The sequence below is a fragment of the Sceloporus occidentalis genome, unplaced genomic scaffold (assembly GCF_023333645.1).
Source record: "Sceloporus occidentalis isolate IW3139 unplaced genomic scaffold, rSceOcc1.0.p SCAF_4, whole genome shotgun sequence".
Lineage (NCBI taxonomy): Eukaryota > Metazoa > Chordata > Lepidosauria > Squamata > Phrynosomatidae > Sceloporus > Sceloporus occidentalis.
In genome coordinates, this window is record NW_028316984.1 from 199,622,036 (window position 1) to 199,643,320 (window position 21,285).

General features: G+C 42.0%; 1 protein-coding gene across 1 annotated transcript in view; it reads left to right on the forward strand.

Annotated features, from left to right (window-relative positions):
- Nucleotides 1-21,285, forward strand: part of LOC149315279 (FERM domain-containing protein 6) — an 86,081-nt gene that overhangs the window by 36,715 nt on the left and 28,081 nt on the right. Inside the window, exons 2-5 of the mRNA XM_089523637.1 lie at nt 9,831-10,084; nt 15,721-15,811; nt 17,273-17,352; nt 20,723-20,799. Of these exons, the coding sequence (XP_089379763.1) occupies nt 9,986-10,084; nt 15,721-15,811; nt 17,273-17,352; nt 20,723-20,799 (347 nt within the window). The 5' untranslated portion in view covers nt 9,831-9,985. The remainder of the gene's footprint in view (nt 1-9,830; nt 10,085-15,720; nt 15,812-17,272; nt 17,353-20,722; nt 20,800-21,285) is intronic.

The following is a 21,285-nucleotide window of genomic DNA, read 5'->3' on the forward strand; positions in this document are numbered from 1 at the left end:
TCTGCAGCTGCCTCTATTTTTAACTTACCCAAATTGCTAGGCTGGCTTAAGCTAATCAGACATGACAGGAACGCAGCCTGAGGTGCTACAACTGCAGGTATTTGGCAGGCTGCTTGTGACAGCTCTCTCACCCTTCCTCTCAAAATACACACACCCCTTCCAAGGAACACTGGTGCTCCGTTCAGCTCCTGGCAGAAACTGTCTTATACCAGTTGCAGCGGTGCAGTAGACTCATGGGGTCAAAAGCCCAGGACCTTGTTTATATGATCAGGAATTATGATACCATCCACCACTCCATTCCTTTGGCTTCCACTGTCCCTCCTCCCTGCAGTCCCCAAAACAGCTGGAAGGGAAAATGGATTTCCCCTATCAATTGTGTATGAGCTGTCCCTGTTTTAATCTGAAATATTCTGGAGTGGCTTGATCTTGCATAGTCAAGACCTGTTAGCTTTACCAAAACAAACAAATAAACAAAAAACTTGCTCGCAGTAGGAGCAAGTAAAATCTGCAAGAATTTTAAAAATAACAACAGGCAACATACCTGTCTGCATATTTTGATTATCCAGGGAGGTGTTACCATAGGGACTGTCATGATCATAGAATTTGAAGAGACTCCAAGGGTCATCCAGTCCAACTCTTCCCATGCAGGAATAAATTATCAAAGCACCCTGGACAGATGGCCATCCAGCCTCTGTTAAAAACCTCCAAAGAAGGAGACTCCACTACTTTCCAAAGCAGTGTATTCCACTGTCACACAGTTCTTACCATCAGGAAATTCTTCCTAATGCTTTGACCATGTGTTCCTGCATGGCAGAATCTGGTTGTACTGGATTGCACTTGAGGTGTCTTCCAACTTCAGGATGCTGTGATTCTATGCTGTTTTTAATTGTTGTTCTTAATTGCTGTACAGTCAACTTTGACTTAAGGAGACCCTATGAATGAGAGACCTCCAAGTCACCATATCTTCAACAACCCTGTTGAGTTCTTGCAGATTCAAGGCAGCCACAGCTTCCTCAGTTGAGTCTATCCAGCTGGAATGTGGTCTTCCTCTTTTCTTTCTGCCTTCTACCTTTCTAAGCATTATTGTCTTTTCTAGTGAGTCATGCCGTTTCACGATACTGCCTCAGTTTATTCATCCTGGCTTCTAGGGAAAGTTCTTAAGAGGACAATTTATTTTGTAGTTTTAAAATTGTTTGCAGAATTATGCTTGGATTTGCGCTCTAGTTTCTTTTAATAGGAGTCACAAGCCACCTTGGATCACATGTTAGGAGAATGGCAGGATATAAATAAAATAATCATTGCATAGAGCAAAACGTTGTGAGAATTTGTATCCCCTCGCAGAAGGCAGCGGGTGTCGTCAGTGCAAGTTGCAGGAATGGCGCAGCGCTTTCTGAGACGTATCTAGTGAAATAACGTATTTTGAGGTGTAGGTGGTGCATGCTGGCAACTTCAGGAAGTTGTAGTCCAGAAATTAACTTTTCCTGGAGTGCACCTACACTCTAGAAGTAATGCAGTTTGACACCACTTTAAGTGCTGTAGCTCTGTCTTATGGAATCCTGGGATCTGCAGCTTTACAAGGTCTTCAGCTGTCTCTGCCAAAGAGTGCTGGGGCCTCACCAAACTACAAATCCCAGGATTCTGTAGGATGGAGCTATGGCAGTTAAAGTGGTGTCAAACTGCATTATTTCCACGGTGTGGCAGCAGCCCAAGTTGAATATCTTAAGCCCTAAGGTATTCAACTTGGGCTGCTGCCATACTGTAGAAATAATGCAGTTTGACACCACTTTAACTGTCATAGCTCCATTCTACAAAATAAAGCTTAGAGTATCTCAGGCCCGATTTAAATGGGCCTTTGCGCTGCCCCCGTCACGTGCTAGGGATTGGCCAAGGACGTAGCATCCATACCGGCCTCACCCCAGCATGTGACAGGGGCGTAAAAATGGCGGCATCCAGTACACACAGATGCTGCCATTTTGACGCGGCAGACGCATAGCGTCTGCATGTCCAGGCACCTTTGTGATGCTGCGAGTGTGCCATTGGCGCCTTGCAGCATCACAAAGGCTCCACAAGAAGAACATGCTTTTTGCGCGTTCTTTTTGTTCCACAACGGAGCCGTGCAGTTTGTCCGCTGCGGCTCTCTCGCGGAGCAAACCAGGGCGGTGGGAGACCACCCTTTTTGGGCGGTCTGTATCCTGCCTCAGTTATTTTTCCCTTAGGGCAAAAGAGATAGCAGTAGGTTTGCACATTTAAGGCAATCTAGTATGACATAGTAATTTGAGTGTTGGACTATGACTCTGGAGACCAGGGTTTGATTCCCAGCTTGGTTGTGGAACTCCACTGGGGGACCTTGGACAAGTCACACTCTCTCAGCCTCAGGGGAAGGCAATGGCAAACCTTTCTGAACAAATCTTGCCAAGAAAAGCTTTAGGTTTGCTTTAGGGTTGCCATGTCAGAACCATCCTGAAGGCACACAACAGTAACAAACTCTAGCATAAAACTATAAGCAGGAGATGCCTGCTTGTCCTAACACGTGACGGTCCTCCTCCCTGGTGTATTTGTCCATGGCACGCTTTGATTTGGGATTCTTCATTAGAAAGTAAATGCAATGCATGTGATCTCTCTGCCCTTCCCATACACATAGTAAAGGATGTGTAGTTGTGACAAAACAGGATGCTTTTCAAGACCTGCCATCACACAAGTGCTAAATTACTGCACTGTGCCACTGTGCTGTTGCATGGACCGAGAAAATGTCTAGTTGCCTCCGAGGCCACTTGTATGAGATGAATCGCCTTCTGTTCTCTCGGTATCTCCTTCATGTGGGATTGATCAAGGGCTGCTTTGCCTTTGTTGGTGGAGTGCAGGGAACACATGTTGCAAAGGCATTTCTTACGGAGGCCATTCTGGCTTACAAAACAGAATACCCCACTTTGCTACTTTGCTCACTCTCACTCTTTTGCTCTCAGGATAGCTGTAATAATTTTATCAGACACACAGTGCAATGAGGAGTCTGAAAGCTCTTACTGAGGCCAGCTGAGATGCACAAATATGAAAGGAATGGTTATTCCTTTATTTAAAAGGGGAAAGGGAGACAAAAGCCTGTTCAGAAACCTTGATTAGTGCTTTGATTTCCCCTCCACTTCTTGTTCTTCCCAAAACTGTGGAAATTCTGTCTCTCTGGAAAGTCTGTAAATTCAAAACTCTGGCAATTGGATTGTCTCTTACAGAGGCCCAGCATCCCAAATCACTCCTTGGAAATTGTGGATTAAACCCCAGAGTGGATTCACTGGCCTCACTGGCATGGGAGGCAGCAGATGCATGATTATATATATCTAAATAACCATGACTGTGCATCCCCTTGCTTGCTCTGTTCTCCCCCGTGAGGTTTTGAGGTGACTGGGAGATTCTGGGAGCTATAGTCCAAAAATGGAACCTTTCCAAGCTCAATAAAGGCTGTGTAATCATAGAATTAAAATAAGGTGTCCAGAACAGTACTCCAGTTGAGGCCTGACCAGTGCAGAATATAGTGATGCTTTTGCTTCCCTTGACTTGGAAACTATGGCCCGTTACAAATGGGCAAAAAGTACATGCTGCGCACGTACTAGGGTTAGAAAGGGGCGTCCTTTCCGGACGCCCCTAATCCTAGTATGCACTCAGCGCATACAAAATGGCAGCGCCCATTCTACACGGGCACCGCCATTTTGACGTCGCAGACGCCTAGCGTCCGCACATTGTGCGGCGGAAATGACTCCGTGAGTGCGCAATTGGTGGCTTGCAGCGCCATTTCTACACCGCAAGAAGAAGCTGCATTTTGCAGCTTCTTTTTTGTTGCGTCCAGGAATTGCGCAGGTTGTCCGCTGCAGTTCCCGGACGCAGCAACCAGCAGCGCCGGCAGACCGCCCTTTTTGGGCGGTCTGTAAAGTGCCTCCAATAATGCTGGCTAAAATAGTATTTGTCTTCTTTGCTGCAGCATCACACTGCTGGTTCATGTTCAATGTAAGATCCACAATAATACCAGCATCTCTTTCACAGCTAAGCTATGTATCCCCCATCTTATACCTGTGCTGTTGGTCTTTGTGGCCTAAATATAGAATGTTGCATTTGTCTCAATTGGATTTCATTTTATTAATTTCAGCTCATTGTCTAGTTTATCAAAGTTCTTTTGAATCCTGTTCCTATCTTCCAATAACCCAACATTACCTCAGCATAGTGTACATATCTGCATGCAGAATTATATTCCATCAGCCATATGCAATCCCCGTGCAGTATAGCAACATTGTGCAACACATCAATGATAGTCCTGATGTGAAACACACAACTGCAATGTATAATGAGCAGTTGTAGTGCACAGTGTGAAACCACAGCATGCAAAGCACAGTTAAGGTACTTGGTATGCAAACTTGGTATGCAACAGTAATAATAAGCAACCTCGTTGCAAAATGTGCAACTGCAACATGCAACTATGATGTGCAATGGGCTACTTCATTGTGAAGCCTCAGTGTGCAGTGCACAGTCACAGTGCTCAGTATGGAACTTCAGTGTAAAGTGATCAGTGTGCAGCTGCAATGCATAACATTACTGCATGTACAGCTTCATTTCCACCACTTATGCATGCCTGTGTTGCTAACAGGATGCCAGCCAGTGTGTGTGTGTGTGTGTGTGTGTGAGAGAGAGAGAGAGAGAGAGAGAGAAAGAGAATAGTGTGAGGAGAACTGCATGCTAGGCAGTGAAACCTCATGAGAATGCAGTTCGTCACAAGAATGCCTGAGAGTGATTAAGGAACTGAAAAACACAGAGCAGCAAAAACAGTTTTGGCTGCCATCCTCTTAGGTAAATGGCTGAGGTTGTCAGATTTTAAAAGAGGCCTTGCGGGTTCAGGTATGGCACCATATAAAAACCAAGAGGTCTAGAGCACCATTGCTCAAAGTGGTGGTCCCTGGATTAGTGCCAGTCCCCGAGCCACGCAGGCTGCCAGTCCCTGGTGAGTTTCCAGGAAAGAAACAGTTGTACCCAGTGGGCACAAATTTAGTGCTAGGGGTCATAGCTGGCTTCCCACAACAGATAGGCTGTGCTGAGAAGCACAGATCTAGAAAGCCTTCAGGAAGGCAAGGTCTGCCTTTTAGATGGCAGATGCCATCTTTCTGAGAGCTCCTCCTTTCTGTCCCACCATCTTCCCTGGCACCTTTGGTGGAAACAAGAGAGAGGGCATTCTCAGTGGCTGCTCCCAGACTTTGGGACTCCCTCCCTAGGAAAGCCGGAATGGCTCCATCCTTGCTCACCTTCCGTCACCAAGTTACATTTTTTATGCTGTCAGGCTTTTAGAACCTGACTGGGTTAGGCTTTTAAGCTGTTGTTTTTATGGTTAGTGTAAAGCTCTTTAATTTGTGTTTTACAGAGGCTGGATGGCCATCTGCCGGGGATGCTTTGATAGATTTCCTGCATGGCAGGGGTTGGACTGGATGGCCCTTGTGGTCTCTTCCAACTCTATGATTCTGTGATTTTATAAATTGTTCATTTATTTTTTTAAATAACTTCTATATTTAATGAAGTTTTAGGAAATAAATTAATCTATATTGTTTTTTAAAGATGTTGTTAACCATTTTGAGTCACATTATTGGGAGAAAGGCAGGGATATCAATGAATATAATGGTGGTGATGTAGGACTGATAGAAAGGTCTCTCAACCAGTGAGGTACAGCTGCTGATGGGCAGCTTCAACCTCTGTTGATAAAGTAACAGATGTGCAAAATAAATTGTTTTACACTAAGATGTTATAACTTAACTGCTAGAACCAGACAATTCAGAGAGAGAAGAGGAGGCAGATTGCTAGGAATCTGCAGCTCCTGAGGCTTTATCTGAGGTCAAAGAGCCAGAGGTTGAATCAGAGGCTGCAGAGGCTGAAGATCAATTGTCATCATTCATCTAGCGAGGAGGGGACAAAGAAAGATTGTGCTTCTCCCTGTAGTTATTAAGTAGGAGACACTGACCTAATTAGGCATCTGGGGTCTTGCAGCAGCTGCCTATAAATCTCCACGCCATTCCCTGCCTGCTGGTTGCTATCAACCTCCTTTCTTGGTGGCTATCAGTAGTCTCCGTATATTTCATTGACCTTGGACCGGCTTCAATTTATGACTCAGTTTCACCTCTTGCTGGCTTTGTTTATCTGGACTACTGACTTGCTGAACAACCTCTGAACTGGCATACAACTACCCTCTTATGTGAAGTCGAAGGCTTTCATGGCCAGCATCCATAGATTTTTGTGGGTTTTTCGGGCTATGTGACCATGTTCTAGAAGAGTTTCTTCCTGACGTTTCACCAGCACCTGTGGCTGGCATCTGAAGATGCCTGATGTCAAGACATCTGAGGAATGGTGAAAAAAGGGAAAGAAAACAGGAGAGGACTAAGGCACTGCGCCTGAAGTTTTTGACAAAGATGAGGAAATTTAAGAGATCTGTCTTGCAATATTGCTAATAAGGCTAGTGAGAAAAACAACAGCTCGGCCCCATGGATCTCTTTTCATGTCTTAGGTATGCACCTGGGTGTCCTTCGTTTAATATTTTAATAAATAAAAATAAAATTACCACTGCTTGCCGTTGTGCATGCAGACATCTACTCGGGAGCTGCATCTTCTGTGTGCAAACTGATCTCCTGGTTGCCTTATTGTGCAAGCGATGAAAAGGCCAAACCTCTCACATTGTGGCCCATGGTGCCAGTAGTGTAAATCAATAGGATCTTGACAGAAAATTTTAAAATACACCTCACCACTTTTCCCCTCCAACTCTGTGGGACCAGACTATTGCTTCCTTTGCATATTTGGTTGCTTTTATAGAAGCTGTGATGGGCTTCAAGGTTTCTCAGGACAAAGAGCCCTCAGTTTAAACAACGGCCTTGTCCAAGTCTGTGGAATTTTTATTGGGTGGATCCCTTTATTGAGTTTTTGGAGAAAAGGCTGTGGCTTGGTCAGAGAGCCACAAATAAAACAACGAGGGCAAATGTTGCAGAGACCATTTTGGTGCCTTTGCTCAAGTCATAAGGCCTCCTAAAACTTTATGTCCTAATAAAGAAATGCTTCTTCCTTTTGTCTTCTTTTCCTCTCAACAGTTTTTTTACATGTAGCTTTGTGTTTACCTAATGTTTAGGTGGGATTTCTTTTCCTGTAGCTTGAATCCGTTGCTCCGTGTCCTGGTCTCTGGAGCAGCGGAAAACAAGCTCACTTCATCTTCAATACTCTTTCAAATATTTAGAATGTCATATTGCTGGTGGATCAAACTTGTTTTCTGCAGATCCGGGGAATAGTAACCAGAGCAATGGATTCAAATTACAGAAAAAGAAATTCCACCCAGACCTTAAAGAGAACATCCTGATAGTAAGAGCTGTTTGACAGTGGAAGATGCTTCCCTGGAGAGTGGGAGAGCCTCCTTCTTTGGAGGCTTTTAAACTGAGGCTGGGTGGCCTTTGGGGTCCCTTCCAACTCTGTGATTCCCTTTAATTCTTATTTCTGCCTGGGACCTAGTTAAAATGCAGGTAGGCTTTTAGCTATGGAGAAACAGTTCTTAACAGAACAGAGCCATACTTTTTTTCCCTTGATGTGTTATTCAAGTGGATTTTTTTTTAAAAAAAAATTAATGCTATAATTATTTAAAACTAAAGTTTTAAGCTGAGATCTTGCTCTCAACACCAGCAGTGAAAGCTCTACATCAGGGGTAGGCAACCTGCGGCCTGCGGGCCGGATGCGGCCCGGCAAGGCCTTGGGACCGGCCCCAGCCCAGTCCTGCTGCCGATTGCCGCCGGGGCCTTTGGGGGGCAATTGTCTATAGAAGCCTCAGAAACATGCATTTACATTAACATTTTTTTTAAAATCAGCAATTTTTTCCGCATGTCCTCCATTTTTTTTAAAAAAGCATCTTCCATTTGAAAATTTTGTCCTACATTTGTCCTGGTTTATTTATATATTTAATTTTTTAAAAAATTATTTAATTATTTATTTTTTGGCTTCGGCCCTCCAGTTGTCTGAGGGACAGCAACCCGGCCCCCGGCTCAAAAAGATTGCCTACCCCTGCTCTACATAATGGCAACATTCTGGGCAACATTCTGGTGGCAATTTTGATGTCTGTTCTGGGTCATGAAGGTGCGACTGTGTGCAGGAATGCTAAACCAGCCTTTAAATGGGACCCTTGTGCTGTAGGCAAATAGGGAACTGTTTGCGTAAAGGGATACTAGATACCTCTTTAGGCAAGTGTGTAAAAAATATAACCACCAACATAACTTAAGAGTAAACACCAGCATAGTGACCAAGCAGGATTTTGGTCTTTGTCTTCTAACTTCATCTTGGTTTTTATTTGCATCTGTTTTTACTTGCATTCATTTTGAATCTGTTCTGAATTACCTTGAGTCTCAGATTAAGGTTGAGATTAATAAATAATACACATAGTGGTACTTTCCTCCATCCTTTCCTTGGTCTTTGGGCTCCATTTTCAGTTTTAGACTTTGCAAGTTGAGCCCTGCCAATTCTTTTGCCTCCATAGCTCTGTAAGGGTGCTATGATGGCAGGCATGGTTTGTGATTTATTTATTTATAATTTATATCTCGTCGCTCAATAGAAGCATGTGCCATGGCTGACAATAATCATTTAAAATTCAATCATTAACATTTAAATTAAAACAATTAAATATTTAAAATTGCCCTAAAAAAAAAAAAGAAATCCAGTGTTCTCTGCAGCAAAATCAGAGACTGCCAGAATAAAAAAATAATAAAATAGAATAAAAACTTGTATGCACACGGCACGGTAGAGTTAGGAAAATAAAGAGCGGTGGGGTCTATGACTTCCCTCCCATAGGATAGACTGGCTCTCTGTTGCCAGAACTGGGTCTAGCTGCAGGCCTCTCCAAGAGGTTCTTTCAATGCCAAGCACTGGGTACATCTACACTGTAGAAATAATGGGGTTTGACACCACCAGTTCCACCACCACTGGAAGACCATGTCAAGATGCTCTTTCTAAATCTAAAACAAAACCAGTGAACATACGGCCTGTGGGTGAGCACAAAAGATGATTCACATGGTTCTTTTCTTCACTTTATTTTCACTGCAAACCCATGAGGTTGACCAGTATGAGAAAGTGAGTGACCCAGTAAGCTTATTTCCTATGTGAGGCACTTAAATCTCTCCAAATTTCTTTTTTATTTTTTTGTAACATATTTATAATAATAAATTCAGACAGACCAACATTTAACATAAAAATAATAGAAAACACACTAACAACATTAAGAACAATAACATATTTACAAAACACAATAATACAAACATAATAAAATGACTTGCTAAGTCTCTAATGCTTTGTTATGGCCTTGGTTCCATTATAACTAGAAAAAAGTACAGTACTTTTGTTAAAGTTGAAATAAAGTCTTGACCTCCACCCTGTTTCATAACCTATTTTTTCATTGATTTAGTGTTCATAGAATCATAAAGTTGGAAGAGACCACAAGGGCCATCCAGTCCAACCCCCTGCCATACATTAAATCTCCCTGATTTTCTAAAACCCCTCCTCACAAAGTGGGAATTGTATGGCTCCCCAGATATTGTTGAACTGGGCTCCCATCAGCCCCAGCCAGCAAAGTCAATGGTTAGGAATCCTGGGAGCTGTCTTTCAACATCTAGAGGGCTGCACAGTTTCCATCCCTGCTATAACTGCTACACTACACTGTCAAATGTCTTACCTTCATCATTATTGTCATTCATCATCACCATTATTGTCATTTTCAACTGTCTGGTGAAGTTTGACCATGTTATTCTGGCAGTGCATAACATCTTAATATCTCTGCCTCCTTTTCTTCCCAGAGATGGTACCCAGAGGAAGAAATGCCAGGATGCCCTGCCCACTGTGCCTTGGATGATGGAGAGGAGCCATTGCCTGCTGAAAGCTCTTATCCTGACATTTCTACCTGGTCTTGGAGCGACTCACACACAGATCCACGGGGAGAGCCCGGAACACAATGAACAAATTGAACTTCCACAATAACAGAGTCATGCAGGACCGACGCAGCGTTTGCATTTTCCTCCCAAATGATGATTCCCTCAACATCATCATCAATGTAAGTCTGGTGGAACCCCAAGAGGGTACTTTCTTTCCCAGGGACTGGTTGCAGATGGAAACTGAATTCCTGTTGGCATACTATGCATGCTGATGAAAGACTAGATCTCTTAAAATCCTTGGGAGAAGGTTGACTCCTACTCCCACTGTTGTCACAGGGCCATCTGATGAGAACACAGAGCAGAGCTTTCTTGGTGACTGCTCCCAGACTGTGGACTTCCTGTATGGCAGAATGGGATTGAACTGGATAGCCCTTGAGGTCTCTTCCAACTCTATGAATCTATGACTTCCTTCCCATATGATAGACTGGCTCTCTGGTGCCAGCACTTTATGTAGCTCCAGGCCTCTCCAAGAGGTTCTTTCAGTGCCAAGCACTGGCATTGTAGAAATAATGCAGTTAACACCACCTTAAGTGCTGTAGCTCCATTCTGTGGAATCCTGGTGTCTGAAGTTTTACAAAGTCTTTAGTCTTCTCTGCCTAAGACTGCTGGTGCCTCACCAAACTACAAATCCCAAGATGCTGTAAGATGGAACCATGACAGTTAAAGTGGTGCCAAAGTTATTTACTTCTACAATGTAGATGCACTTACTGACACATACATTACTTCAATAAAGCTTTTGCTACTGAATAGCTTAGGGAGCTGGATCTATTTAACTTGGAGAAGAAAAGACTGAGATGGTGTTGTTTGCCTTCAAGATATTTTCTTACTCGTTGCAACCCTCAACTGAACTATCACAGGGTTTTCTTGGCACATTACTTGAGAGGGGATTTGCCATTGCTATCCTTCAAGGCTGAGAGATTGTGACTTGCCCAAGTTCACCCATGGAGTTTCTATGGCCAAGTGGGGATTCAAAGCCTGATCTCCAGATTCCTGTTCCAGTGCTCAAACCACTATATCATACTGGCTCTCAGGTGATGTAATAGTCATCTTTAAATATTTGGAGGATGTAGAACATGGATCAAGCTTGTCTTCTGCTGCTCTAGTGACTAGGTCACAGAGCATTGAATTCAAATTACAAGAAAAGAGATTCCACCTAAACATTAGGAAGGACTATTACTACTACTACTTTACTGTAAGAGCTGTTCAGCAGTGGAATAGCCTGCCTCAGAGTGTGGTGGACTCTCCATCTTTGGGGTTCTCTAAAAAGAGTTGGCATCCTTCAGGCATGTCTTAGTTGTGTATCACTGCACAGCAGGGGGTTAGACTGGATTGCCCTTGGTGTCTCTTCCAACTCTTAAAAATCTATGAAATGATACAGAAGATGACACACAGCAGAGAAGCATGCCACTGCTTTCACTGGTGGGATTCAGCATCCCATCACCGCCAAAAGTAGAATTGGGCCCCAAGTCTATCCTCAGCCAGTAACCAAAGTCCACATATCTGGACATATCAGGAGCCTTTGGGCTGGCATGCAACCATCCATCCTCCCCCACACTCACGCATATGAAGCCAATGGAAGGTGGACTTCCATGGGTTACGTAGAAGCAAAGAAATAAAAAGTTCACAAGTGTGACCTATCTCCCCCTCCCATAGCAATGGGAAGAGTGTAAGCAGGTTAGCAGCAAGAGGAAAATTCACTTCCCCAGTTAATACTCCGACTACGTATCTTCCTAGGTTCAGTTTGCAAAGTGAATGCGAAAAGTATCCAACAAAGTCACTGATACAAATTAACACTTTCACACAACTGGATGCTTGGCCATGATGCTACTAAGGACTCTTAAAACCCATCTTCCTGGTGGCAGAGGCCCACCTCACTACACTGCTTGCCTCTTTCCTCTTGTTCTACCAGCAGGAATCTTTTGGTTGTATGGGCACCAGGTGACTGATTACTTATGCATCAAGGTTTTTTTTTGGCTTCTGTGTGTGTTGCACTTTTATCTTTGTTGTTTCCATTTTAAAAACAATTTTGTACTGCTTTAAATTGTTGGTGCTATAGATGGCTAATATAATCATTCCTTCCCCCAGATGTTTCATCATCAGGCATTGAGTTCCACTTTGTTTTAAAAAGTTGCCTTGGGTCCCATGTTAGGAGCAAGGTTTAGAAAGATAGATAGATAGATAGATAGATAAATAAATAAATAAATAAATAAATAAATAAAAACTCGCTTGGAGTGTGATGGAGTCTGGTGGTCTTTAAATAGAGGCTGGATGGCCATCTGTTGGGAATGCTTTGATTGAGAGTTCCTGCATGGCAGAGGGTTGTACTGGATGGCCCTTGGGCTCTCCTCCAACTCTATGAGTCTATGATCCTAGAGTCTATAAACAAATAGATATATTTATTTAGGTTGAATTAATATATAAAATAAGTTTCTTCCTTGAAACAATTGGACATTTTTATCCAGTGTAGAATGCCCACATCCAATTCAAGGTTGTGGAAGTAGAGTTGCACTTGTGGAACCATTGAAGATGAATGTGCATTGCACATGGATGAACATGCACTTTATTCATGCATACACTTTTCATTGGGAGTTTGGTTGCACCTTTGCTGTTTCATAATTTTGCCATTTAGCAGAAGGGTTGCATAGCACAATCAATGCATAACTCAGCATTCAAAGATTTATGATACTCATTCCATAGGTAGGATGTCTGCTAGAGACTTTTTAGATCTTGTGCTCTGATTTTTCTTCTCCAAAATCTTCATAAGGGGTCTTTGATTAGACATTTTCTTGATTGTGAGGTACATAGTTGGGGTTTGAGCTTTTCATTACATTTATACAGAACTAAGCAATGCATGATTTAACATTTATTGCACTCTGTGCCTTGTCTGCCTTATTGGAATTCTGCAAAATCCACGTTAAAAAAGATAAGGACTAGAAACTTACTTTAAATACATGCACACAGATGAACAGAAAGGTCGAGAGAGAGAGAGAGAGAGAGAGCTGCAGCATATCAAATTTTGTGATTTTTTTGGAAAACACAAGACAGAACTGCACTTTAAATCAGCCATGGCCACAGTGAACTATTGCAGTTCCCAGCACTATTTTGTGGCCCACACCACACCAGAGCCATCACAAGTCACAACCATCCTCTGAGTCAGTTTGTAACTGACAGATAATGGTTTCTCTGATCATAAAGTCTTCCAAGATTGGTGGCTTTTTATTCATAAACTAAGTAAATGGAAGAAAACTTTTTAAATATTCAGTTCAAAGTTTCTCAGTCCTCCTTTAGATTGTAATTGTTAATTGCTGTCAGGTCAGCTTCAACTTATGGCCACCCAGTGAATAAGGGCCCGTATAGACAGGTCAAAATAAACCTGCTTCAGGTTGCTTTGGAGGTATGCTATTTAAATGATGCATGTGTCCTAAGAGGCCAGAAGCTGTTTCAAAGCTGTGGTTCAGTCCTTAGGACTAGAGTGTGGCTTTGGAACGACATCTGGCCTCTTAGGACGCATACATCATTTAAATAGCATACTTCCAAAGTAACTCGAAGCAGCTTTATTTTGGCCTGTTTGTACAGGCCCTAAGTTACCTTCAGGACCTCAGGCCTTGCATAGCCAGGGCATTCCATCTGTAATGTGGTCTCCTTCTTTTCCTACTGCCTTTTACTTTACCAAGCATTATCAGATTTTCCAATGAGTCAGGTTTTCTCATGATAAATCCAAAATATGACACTCTCGGTTTAGTCATTTCAGCGTTCACCCATTTATTTGTCTTTCTGGCAGTCCATGGTTTTTCCACAGAATTCTTCTCCAGAACCACATTTCCAGTGATTTGTTTCTCTTCTTGTCAGATGTTCTTCACTGTCTATGCAATAGAAATACATGGATGACCATGACTTCTGCTAAACAGAATACTAGTGGACTGATGAAAAGCATTTGCATAATCCATGTACCCCAGAGGTGGGACCACTGAAAGTAGAGGGGACACATTGCCTTCTTCCAAGCCAAACTTTGCTGTTTTCATGCTGCCAAATTTGTAGTCACACTGTTAACATTTAGAAGGAGACTCCTGGGAGTGCAGTGCTTTTTAAATGCAAAATATATACTTGTCCGAGACAATGTAGTGTAGTGGTTTGAGCATTGGATGACAACTCTGGAGACCAGTGTTTAAATCCCTGCTGAGCCCTAGAAACTCATTGTGAGACCTTGGGCAAGACACACACTCTCAGCAAAGGGAAACCCTCTCTGAACAAACCTTGCCAAGAAAATCCCACAATAGCCTCACCTTAAGGTTTCCATAAGTTGGAAAGGACTTGAAAGCACACAGCAACAATAATACTTGTCCCCCATCCCAATTTTTGGTTCTTTATTGCTGAAATCCACTGGCGAATTAATTGGGAATAACATGAAACAGAGGGACACAGACGCAGGCAAGGTGAGACATAGCCTTGTTGTCAACGTCTAATGCAGTCCATAAATTATAAGGTCTTTGAGCAAGTAGACTTTGCAGTACTGTACTTATTTCAAACTTCTAGAAGTTGGGGTAGTGTCTAATCCAGAACAATACCTCCCTTTCTCGCTCCCTCCCTTCATTTGTTTTATATCCCAGCTTTCTACCAGTGCAGAACCCAAGGCCACTTAAGACATACGTTAAAAACAGAAAATAGCTTTAACAAAACCCAGTCAATTATACAATTGAGGAACAATTTTTTAAAAATATATATTTATTTATTTTTAACATTTATATTTCACCTCTCTCCTATACTGGGATTCCTGGAGAGGCTAACAGCCTATTTAAAACAATACAAATTAAAAACCATACAAAAGTCAAACTATAAATGCAATGAGCCCTTGGTCTCCACTGGGGTTTGGTTCTAGGACCCACCCCCCACCAAAAAAAATCCATGGCTCCTTAAGTCCCTTATATACAGTGGGATAGTAAAATGATGTCCCTTGTATAGAATCTCAAAATAAAGGTTTGCCTCTTTTTATTATTATTATTATTATTATTATTATGCTGTCGATGGTTGAATCCAGGGATGTAGAATCCAGGGATATGCAGTGCTGACTGTACAAGATTTTTAAAAAATAAGCATTGTGAGTTAAAAGTTTAAAATATTAAAATGCATTAAACATTATATACAGTAGGCCCTTGGTATCCACTGAGGTTTGGTTCCAGGACACCCGGGGATACCAAAATCCATGGATAATCAGTCTCATTAAATTCAGTGGCATATATAAAATGGCAAAATCAAGGATATAGCCGTGTTAGGCTGTAGAATCAGTATGTACAGTGATCATGTAGCACCTTTGAGACTAACTGAAAGAAAGAAGTTGGCATCATGAGCTGTCGTAGACTTCAGTCTACTTCCTCAGATGCTTTCCTCAGCTACAAGATCTCTCTACATACTGATTCTACAGACTAACACAGCTATTTCTTTGAATTCTGTGGAAAGCACTAAATTTAGCCAAATGGAGTTTGCTTTTGGAATTTTTCTTTTTTGGAATATTTTCTACCCGTGGATGATTGAATCCATGATAAAGAATCTGTGGATATGGAGGGCTGGTTGTACAAACCCTTTAAACACATAAAAACAACACTGTGTCGTATTAAAAGCCCAACCTCAATTAGTTTGTTTTTTTAAAAAAAGCATGGCTTGTTTTGGTAATTGAACCTGAACTATGCTGCCTCTGCAAAAATTGTTCCTAAAATAATCGGAGAATATAATGCTCTTTTTCCCCTACCGTATACTACAGGTTAAAATATTGTGCCACGAGTTACTTGTCCAGGTGTGTGACCTGTTGCGACTGAAGGACTGTCACCTCTTTGGACTCAGTGTCATACAGAGTAAGTGCCAAATGGAGTGATTTGCCTTTACACTGGGATTGCTTTTGCATCTATATTCATCACTATTTGTATTTGTGCCTCTCTTATTATGTGACTTTTTCCACTTAGTTTCTACTGGGCACTCTTTCAAATTTGGAGGGGGCTGCATCTGCATGTTTGCTAACAATAATTCACATAAAGCATCATTTGTAGCCATCAACTACAGAAAGGTCACTTTATGGAAAAGTCACTTTTTTGGACTATAGCTCCCAGAGTCTCCCAGCCTGAATACTGGCTGGAGGATTCTAGGAATAGGAATCCAAAAAATCAGACTTCCACCTTCTGAACCAAGTTTAGAAGTTGGTGTGCCATTAACTGTGGTTGACATTAACATCTTTGAAGACAGACATGATGATCCATGTCTTGCTGTTAAAATAGACGGTAGAGGGAATTGAAAAAATAAGAGGGAAGGGAATTCTGTGCCCGTGGAAAGGAGATCGGATAGCATCACACTGTCCTGGGTGTTGAGCGCATGAGCATCAAATCATGAACATAAGAAGAAGCTGATGTCAGGATTCTATTTAAAGAATGGAACATTTCACATAGCCGTAAATGAACAAAGGCATTTCATTAGCCTTCTCTCCTGGCGATCTTCACATTCAGAATATGGATTCTTTTTTCTGCAGCTAGCATATTAATAATTTTTTTCAAGTTGGCAAGCTAATAACAAATCAGTAAAGTATAAAACATTATTGGCAGCTTATTAGTGACTTAGGCATGCATGCATGCATGTGGTTGTATTTGGGGGAGGGGGGCTGTAATGTAATGTATGTATTCAGTTGAAGTTTGCAGAAGCAGAATTGAACATGTGGTCCCATAGTGCACACGGTGCCAGTTTGCTTTACTGATGTTCATTCTGCATTTATTTTATTTTTTATTTATTTCATTTCTGTGCCATCTTTCTCCCATGACTCAAGGCAGCTCATAAGATGAAAACACTTTTAAAAACTGTAGAATAAGAATTTTAAATTAATTTATCTAGTTAAAATAGTATAAAATCAACACAAAAAACATACAAAAGTTTAAAACATAACTTTTTTGAGCATCGCATGTCTCCTCTGCATTGCAGTCATGCAGTTCACATTTATCCACACATTCAGTTGCTCAGTCTTGCTGTTCATGAATGCATAATCATCACATTACTCTGTGAGTTACACTTGGTCTCCCTGATATACGATTTTGGCTAATACATATATATATTTAATGTCAGTATCCTGAAGAGGAATGTGTGAGTCAGTCCTTCTTTCCTGCTCTCCCTGTACTCAGCAGAGGCAGTTAAGCTAATTCATAAAGGCAGCTTTGAAAAATGTAGCTGCTTTAGTCGGCAAGTGTGTCATTGTTACTGTTTTTAAAGGAATTTCAGAGAACTCTTTGCCTAGCCTGCTGTCTCAGTCAGCCTTCCCCTGTTCTTTCTCTTGGCAGACAATGAGCATGTGTACATGGAATTATCCCAGAAGCTCTACAAATACTGCCCAAAAGAATGGAAGAAGGAAGCAAGCAAGGTAGGAGCACCTTTCTGTGCGGCACGGAGTTAAACTGCGGAACTCAATGCCACAAGATGCCGTTATGGCTGCAAGCTCAGAAGTCATTAAAGGGAGATTGGATGTAATCATTGAGGCTGTAGGCATCAATGGTTATCAGTAAATCACCTCCAGACTCAGGTAGCATGTCTGTGTATAGATTGCTAAAGAGTGCAAGAGGGTACAGTTGCCCCCCTGTCCTGCTGTGGGCTTTTCCTTCTTTAAGCAGAGGCTGGATGGCCATCTGTCAGGGATGCTTTGATTGTGATTTCCTGCATGGCAGGGAGTTGTACTGGATGGCCCTTGTGGTGTCTTCCAACTCTAAGATTCTAGGATTCTATTCTATGACTTCTAGAAGTTGGAGTAGTGTCTAATCAAGTACAATACTTTCCTCTCTCCCTCCCTACTTTCATTTGAAAAGACGTGGGGAAATTCCCAGTTCCAAACTGGATTAAGGGGAATTTGCAATGTCCGCCGCCACCGCCCCCCCAGGAATTTGTGTCAGGAAAAACTGGCGTAAGTGTGAACAACCCCCTTTTAAACCAGTTTGCAAACCAGTTTATAACATAGTGTGAACGACCCCAAAGTAGTGTCAGACTGCATTTATTCTGTACTGCGTGTGCAGCCAGAGACAGGGCAGAAGATACAGCAACTAGCAATATTAGGAGGAGATTACAAGCAGCTCTTCCCCACCCTGAAACTGACACTTGCCACAAGTTCTCAGTATGTTTCTTTTGTGACAACTGCCTCTAGAAGCATTAGGATTATCTTATGGTCAGAGCCAAAAAGGTTATTTCTTTATGGATAGCCCCCTGATTCCCCAGCTAGTATGGCTCCTGCTGACTGAGGAATTCTGGAAATTGTCACCCCCAAAAGTAACTTTTCCACCCTCTGCTGCTTGTACCAGGATCAAGAATCCTAGACTTAATTTTTTCCTCTGGTTCAGTCCACGCTGAAGAAATAATCCAGTTTGAGACCACTTTAACTACCCTGGCTCCATTGCTAGAGACTTCTGAGAACTGTAGATTTGTGAGATATTTATCCTTCTCTGTCAGAGAGCTCTGGTGCCACAATATACTATAATTCCCAGGATTCCCTAGCACTTAGCCAGGGGCAGTTAAAACAGTCTCAAACTGGATTGTTTCTGCAGTGTGTATTGGACCTCTGAGACAGTTTTGGACTGACAAACATGACAACTTCCATAAATAAATGCCTTTTCTCAAAGAGGAGGAGATGTCATTTGATGCTAAATCTGCAATGAATTTCATATGTGTGAAAATGAAAGGTATCTTCTCCCTGTCTGTAAGAAAAAGGGGCTGAAAGCTTTATGTTGCTCAGTGATTTAATGCTGGGCAATTTGAAAAGATGAGGTGCCATCCAGTCTTTGCGGACATGGCTGGCTTGGCGTTAAGATAAATTGGAGACATGTGAGAGATGTCTCAGAGGTTCCCTGTCAAGACCCCTGGGAGATAATTTTGCCTCCCCTCCAAATCAGATCATTACCCACCTCCATCAGCTAAATCCAGACAGATGGATTTTATGTCAAGACAGCAAAAAGTCAGGGTTTGTTCTCTGGTAGCCAAGAAGAGGGCACCAAATTTGAAATGACTTAGAAGTGAAGCTTAAGCATAGGCTACTGTCCCTACCAGGAGGCTCAGCAGATGATTGTGAGCACATACCTTGGAAAACTGTGAGCTTATTTATTTATTTGGGGGACTGTCACTCCCAGAATCCCCCAACCGGCATAGTGGCCAGGTTTTTTAAGAGTTGTTGTTTGTTTCTGTGTGCCTTCAAGTCGTTTCCTACTTATGGTGACCCTAAGGCAAACCTATCGTTGGGTTTTCTTAGCAGGTTAATTAAGGGAGGGGTTGCCATTGCCATCCTCTGAGGCTGAAAGAGTGTGACTTGTCCAGGTTCACCCAGTGGGTTTCCATGGCCAAGACAGGATTTGGTCTCTCAATATCCTAGTCCAATGCTCAAACCACGAGATCATGCTGGTCCCTTAAAGTCCCAAAAAGTGATGTTTCCAATATCTCTGCTCAAGGCATGATCAAACCATAAAATGCACACTTGTTCTGCTCATTTTAAAATGGCCCTGATACACAGAGGCCTGTCAGCTTAAAACAACCAAGCAAAGCAGACAGGAGAAAAGTGTGTCATTTGATACACCAGACATGCTTGGACTAAGAGCAAAAGAGTTGTCAAAATCTGTTCACATGTCTCTTTCTCCTCCTTGTTCCTTGCTTGGTAGTAGATACTTTCTGGCTACTCATGTCCATGTTGGATAGTATTTTTGTCATTGGGGCTTAGGGAAGGAGGGAGTCTGTATTTTTATTTTAAAAATCTGTGCAGATAGTTTGCTCCGGGTGAATGCAGTAAGGCTTCTGGTTAAGTTGCCCTTATCTGGAATTCCAAAATATTCCAAAATTGTCCACATGGGTTTGCTGAGAGAGTGATGCCTTTCCTTTCTGATGATTCAGTGTACACAAACCTTGTTTCATGCACAAAACTAATTAAAATATTACGTATAAAATTACCTTCAGACTATGTGCATATGAAACATAAATTAATTTCATGTTTAGACTTGGGCCTCATCTCCAAGATATCTCATTATGTATATGCAAATATTCCAAAATGCAAAAAATAAAAAAATTGAAAATCCCCAAGCATTTCAAATAAGGGAGATTCAACCTCTTCCAGCTGGTCTTTGAGAACATGAATGCAAGGTTGCCATTACATTCAGGTCCTGGTTCTGACCTTCCTGGAATCATATGAATGATCACTGTTGGATAGAGAATGATAGAATGAGTAGATTTTGGGTCCCATCCAGCAGCGCTCTTCTTTGGCAAACACTTCCCCACCCCATGAGCCTGTCCTCAACCAGAAGACTGTTGCTGCTGTTTTGTACCTTCAGACTGACCCCAGTTTATGATAACCTTAGATAGGGTTTCCTTCAGAGGCAATTGGCCTTCCTTTGAGGCTAAGAGAATGTGACTTTCCCGAGGTCATTGAGTACATCTCTATGGCTGAGTGGGGTTCCAGACTCTGGTTTTCTGGAGTCTTTGAGTGCATCTACATTGTACATATAATGCAGTTTGACAGCACTTAATCCATTTTATAGATTCTTGGGATTTGTAGTTTTATGAGGCACCAGCACAATTTGACAGAGAAGGCTAATGGCCTTCTCACACTACATATCCTGGGATTCCATAGGACAGAGCTACAGCATTTAAAACCGAACAGCATTATTTCTACAGTATAAATGCGCCTCTAGTCCAACACTCAAACCACAACATCACATTGTCTCTTTATAGAAGACTGACTCTTTCTTTATTTCTTTCTTTGGCCACAGGGAATAGACCAGTTTGGTCCTCCAATGATCATTCACTTTCGAGTGCAGTATTATGTGGAAAATGGCCGCCTGATCAGGTAAGGAAGCTGGACATCCTAGGTTAGGGAAGAAAAGGAACATGGGATGGTTTCATCCAAAACCTCAGTTTAAAAGATAGCAAGGAATAGTTGCTAACGTCTAGGAGCACAGTCTTTCAGATAAACTGGATAAACTGGACTTAAGGTTTAAGGTCTTAGTCAATCCAGCCTTTCAGATAATCTGGAACTAAGTCATGTACATTTTAACTAGTATGGACTTTGTTACAGAATGTTATATAGTGATAAGTCTATAGAATCATATGTTGAGGGACTTGTAGCACCTTTGAGACTAACTGACAAAAAGAAGTTGGCAGCATGAGCTTTTATAGAGTTACTTCTTTGTAAGTGGACTTATATCTGGGGGAATTAGAATTGGGCAGTTATGTAATGGCCATATCTAGTAAAAGGCTGATGTTACGTTATTAAGTAGGAGAGCTGGCGAAGTAACTGATGAGCAATGGGATCAATTCAGAACAAGACCAATAT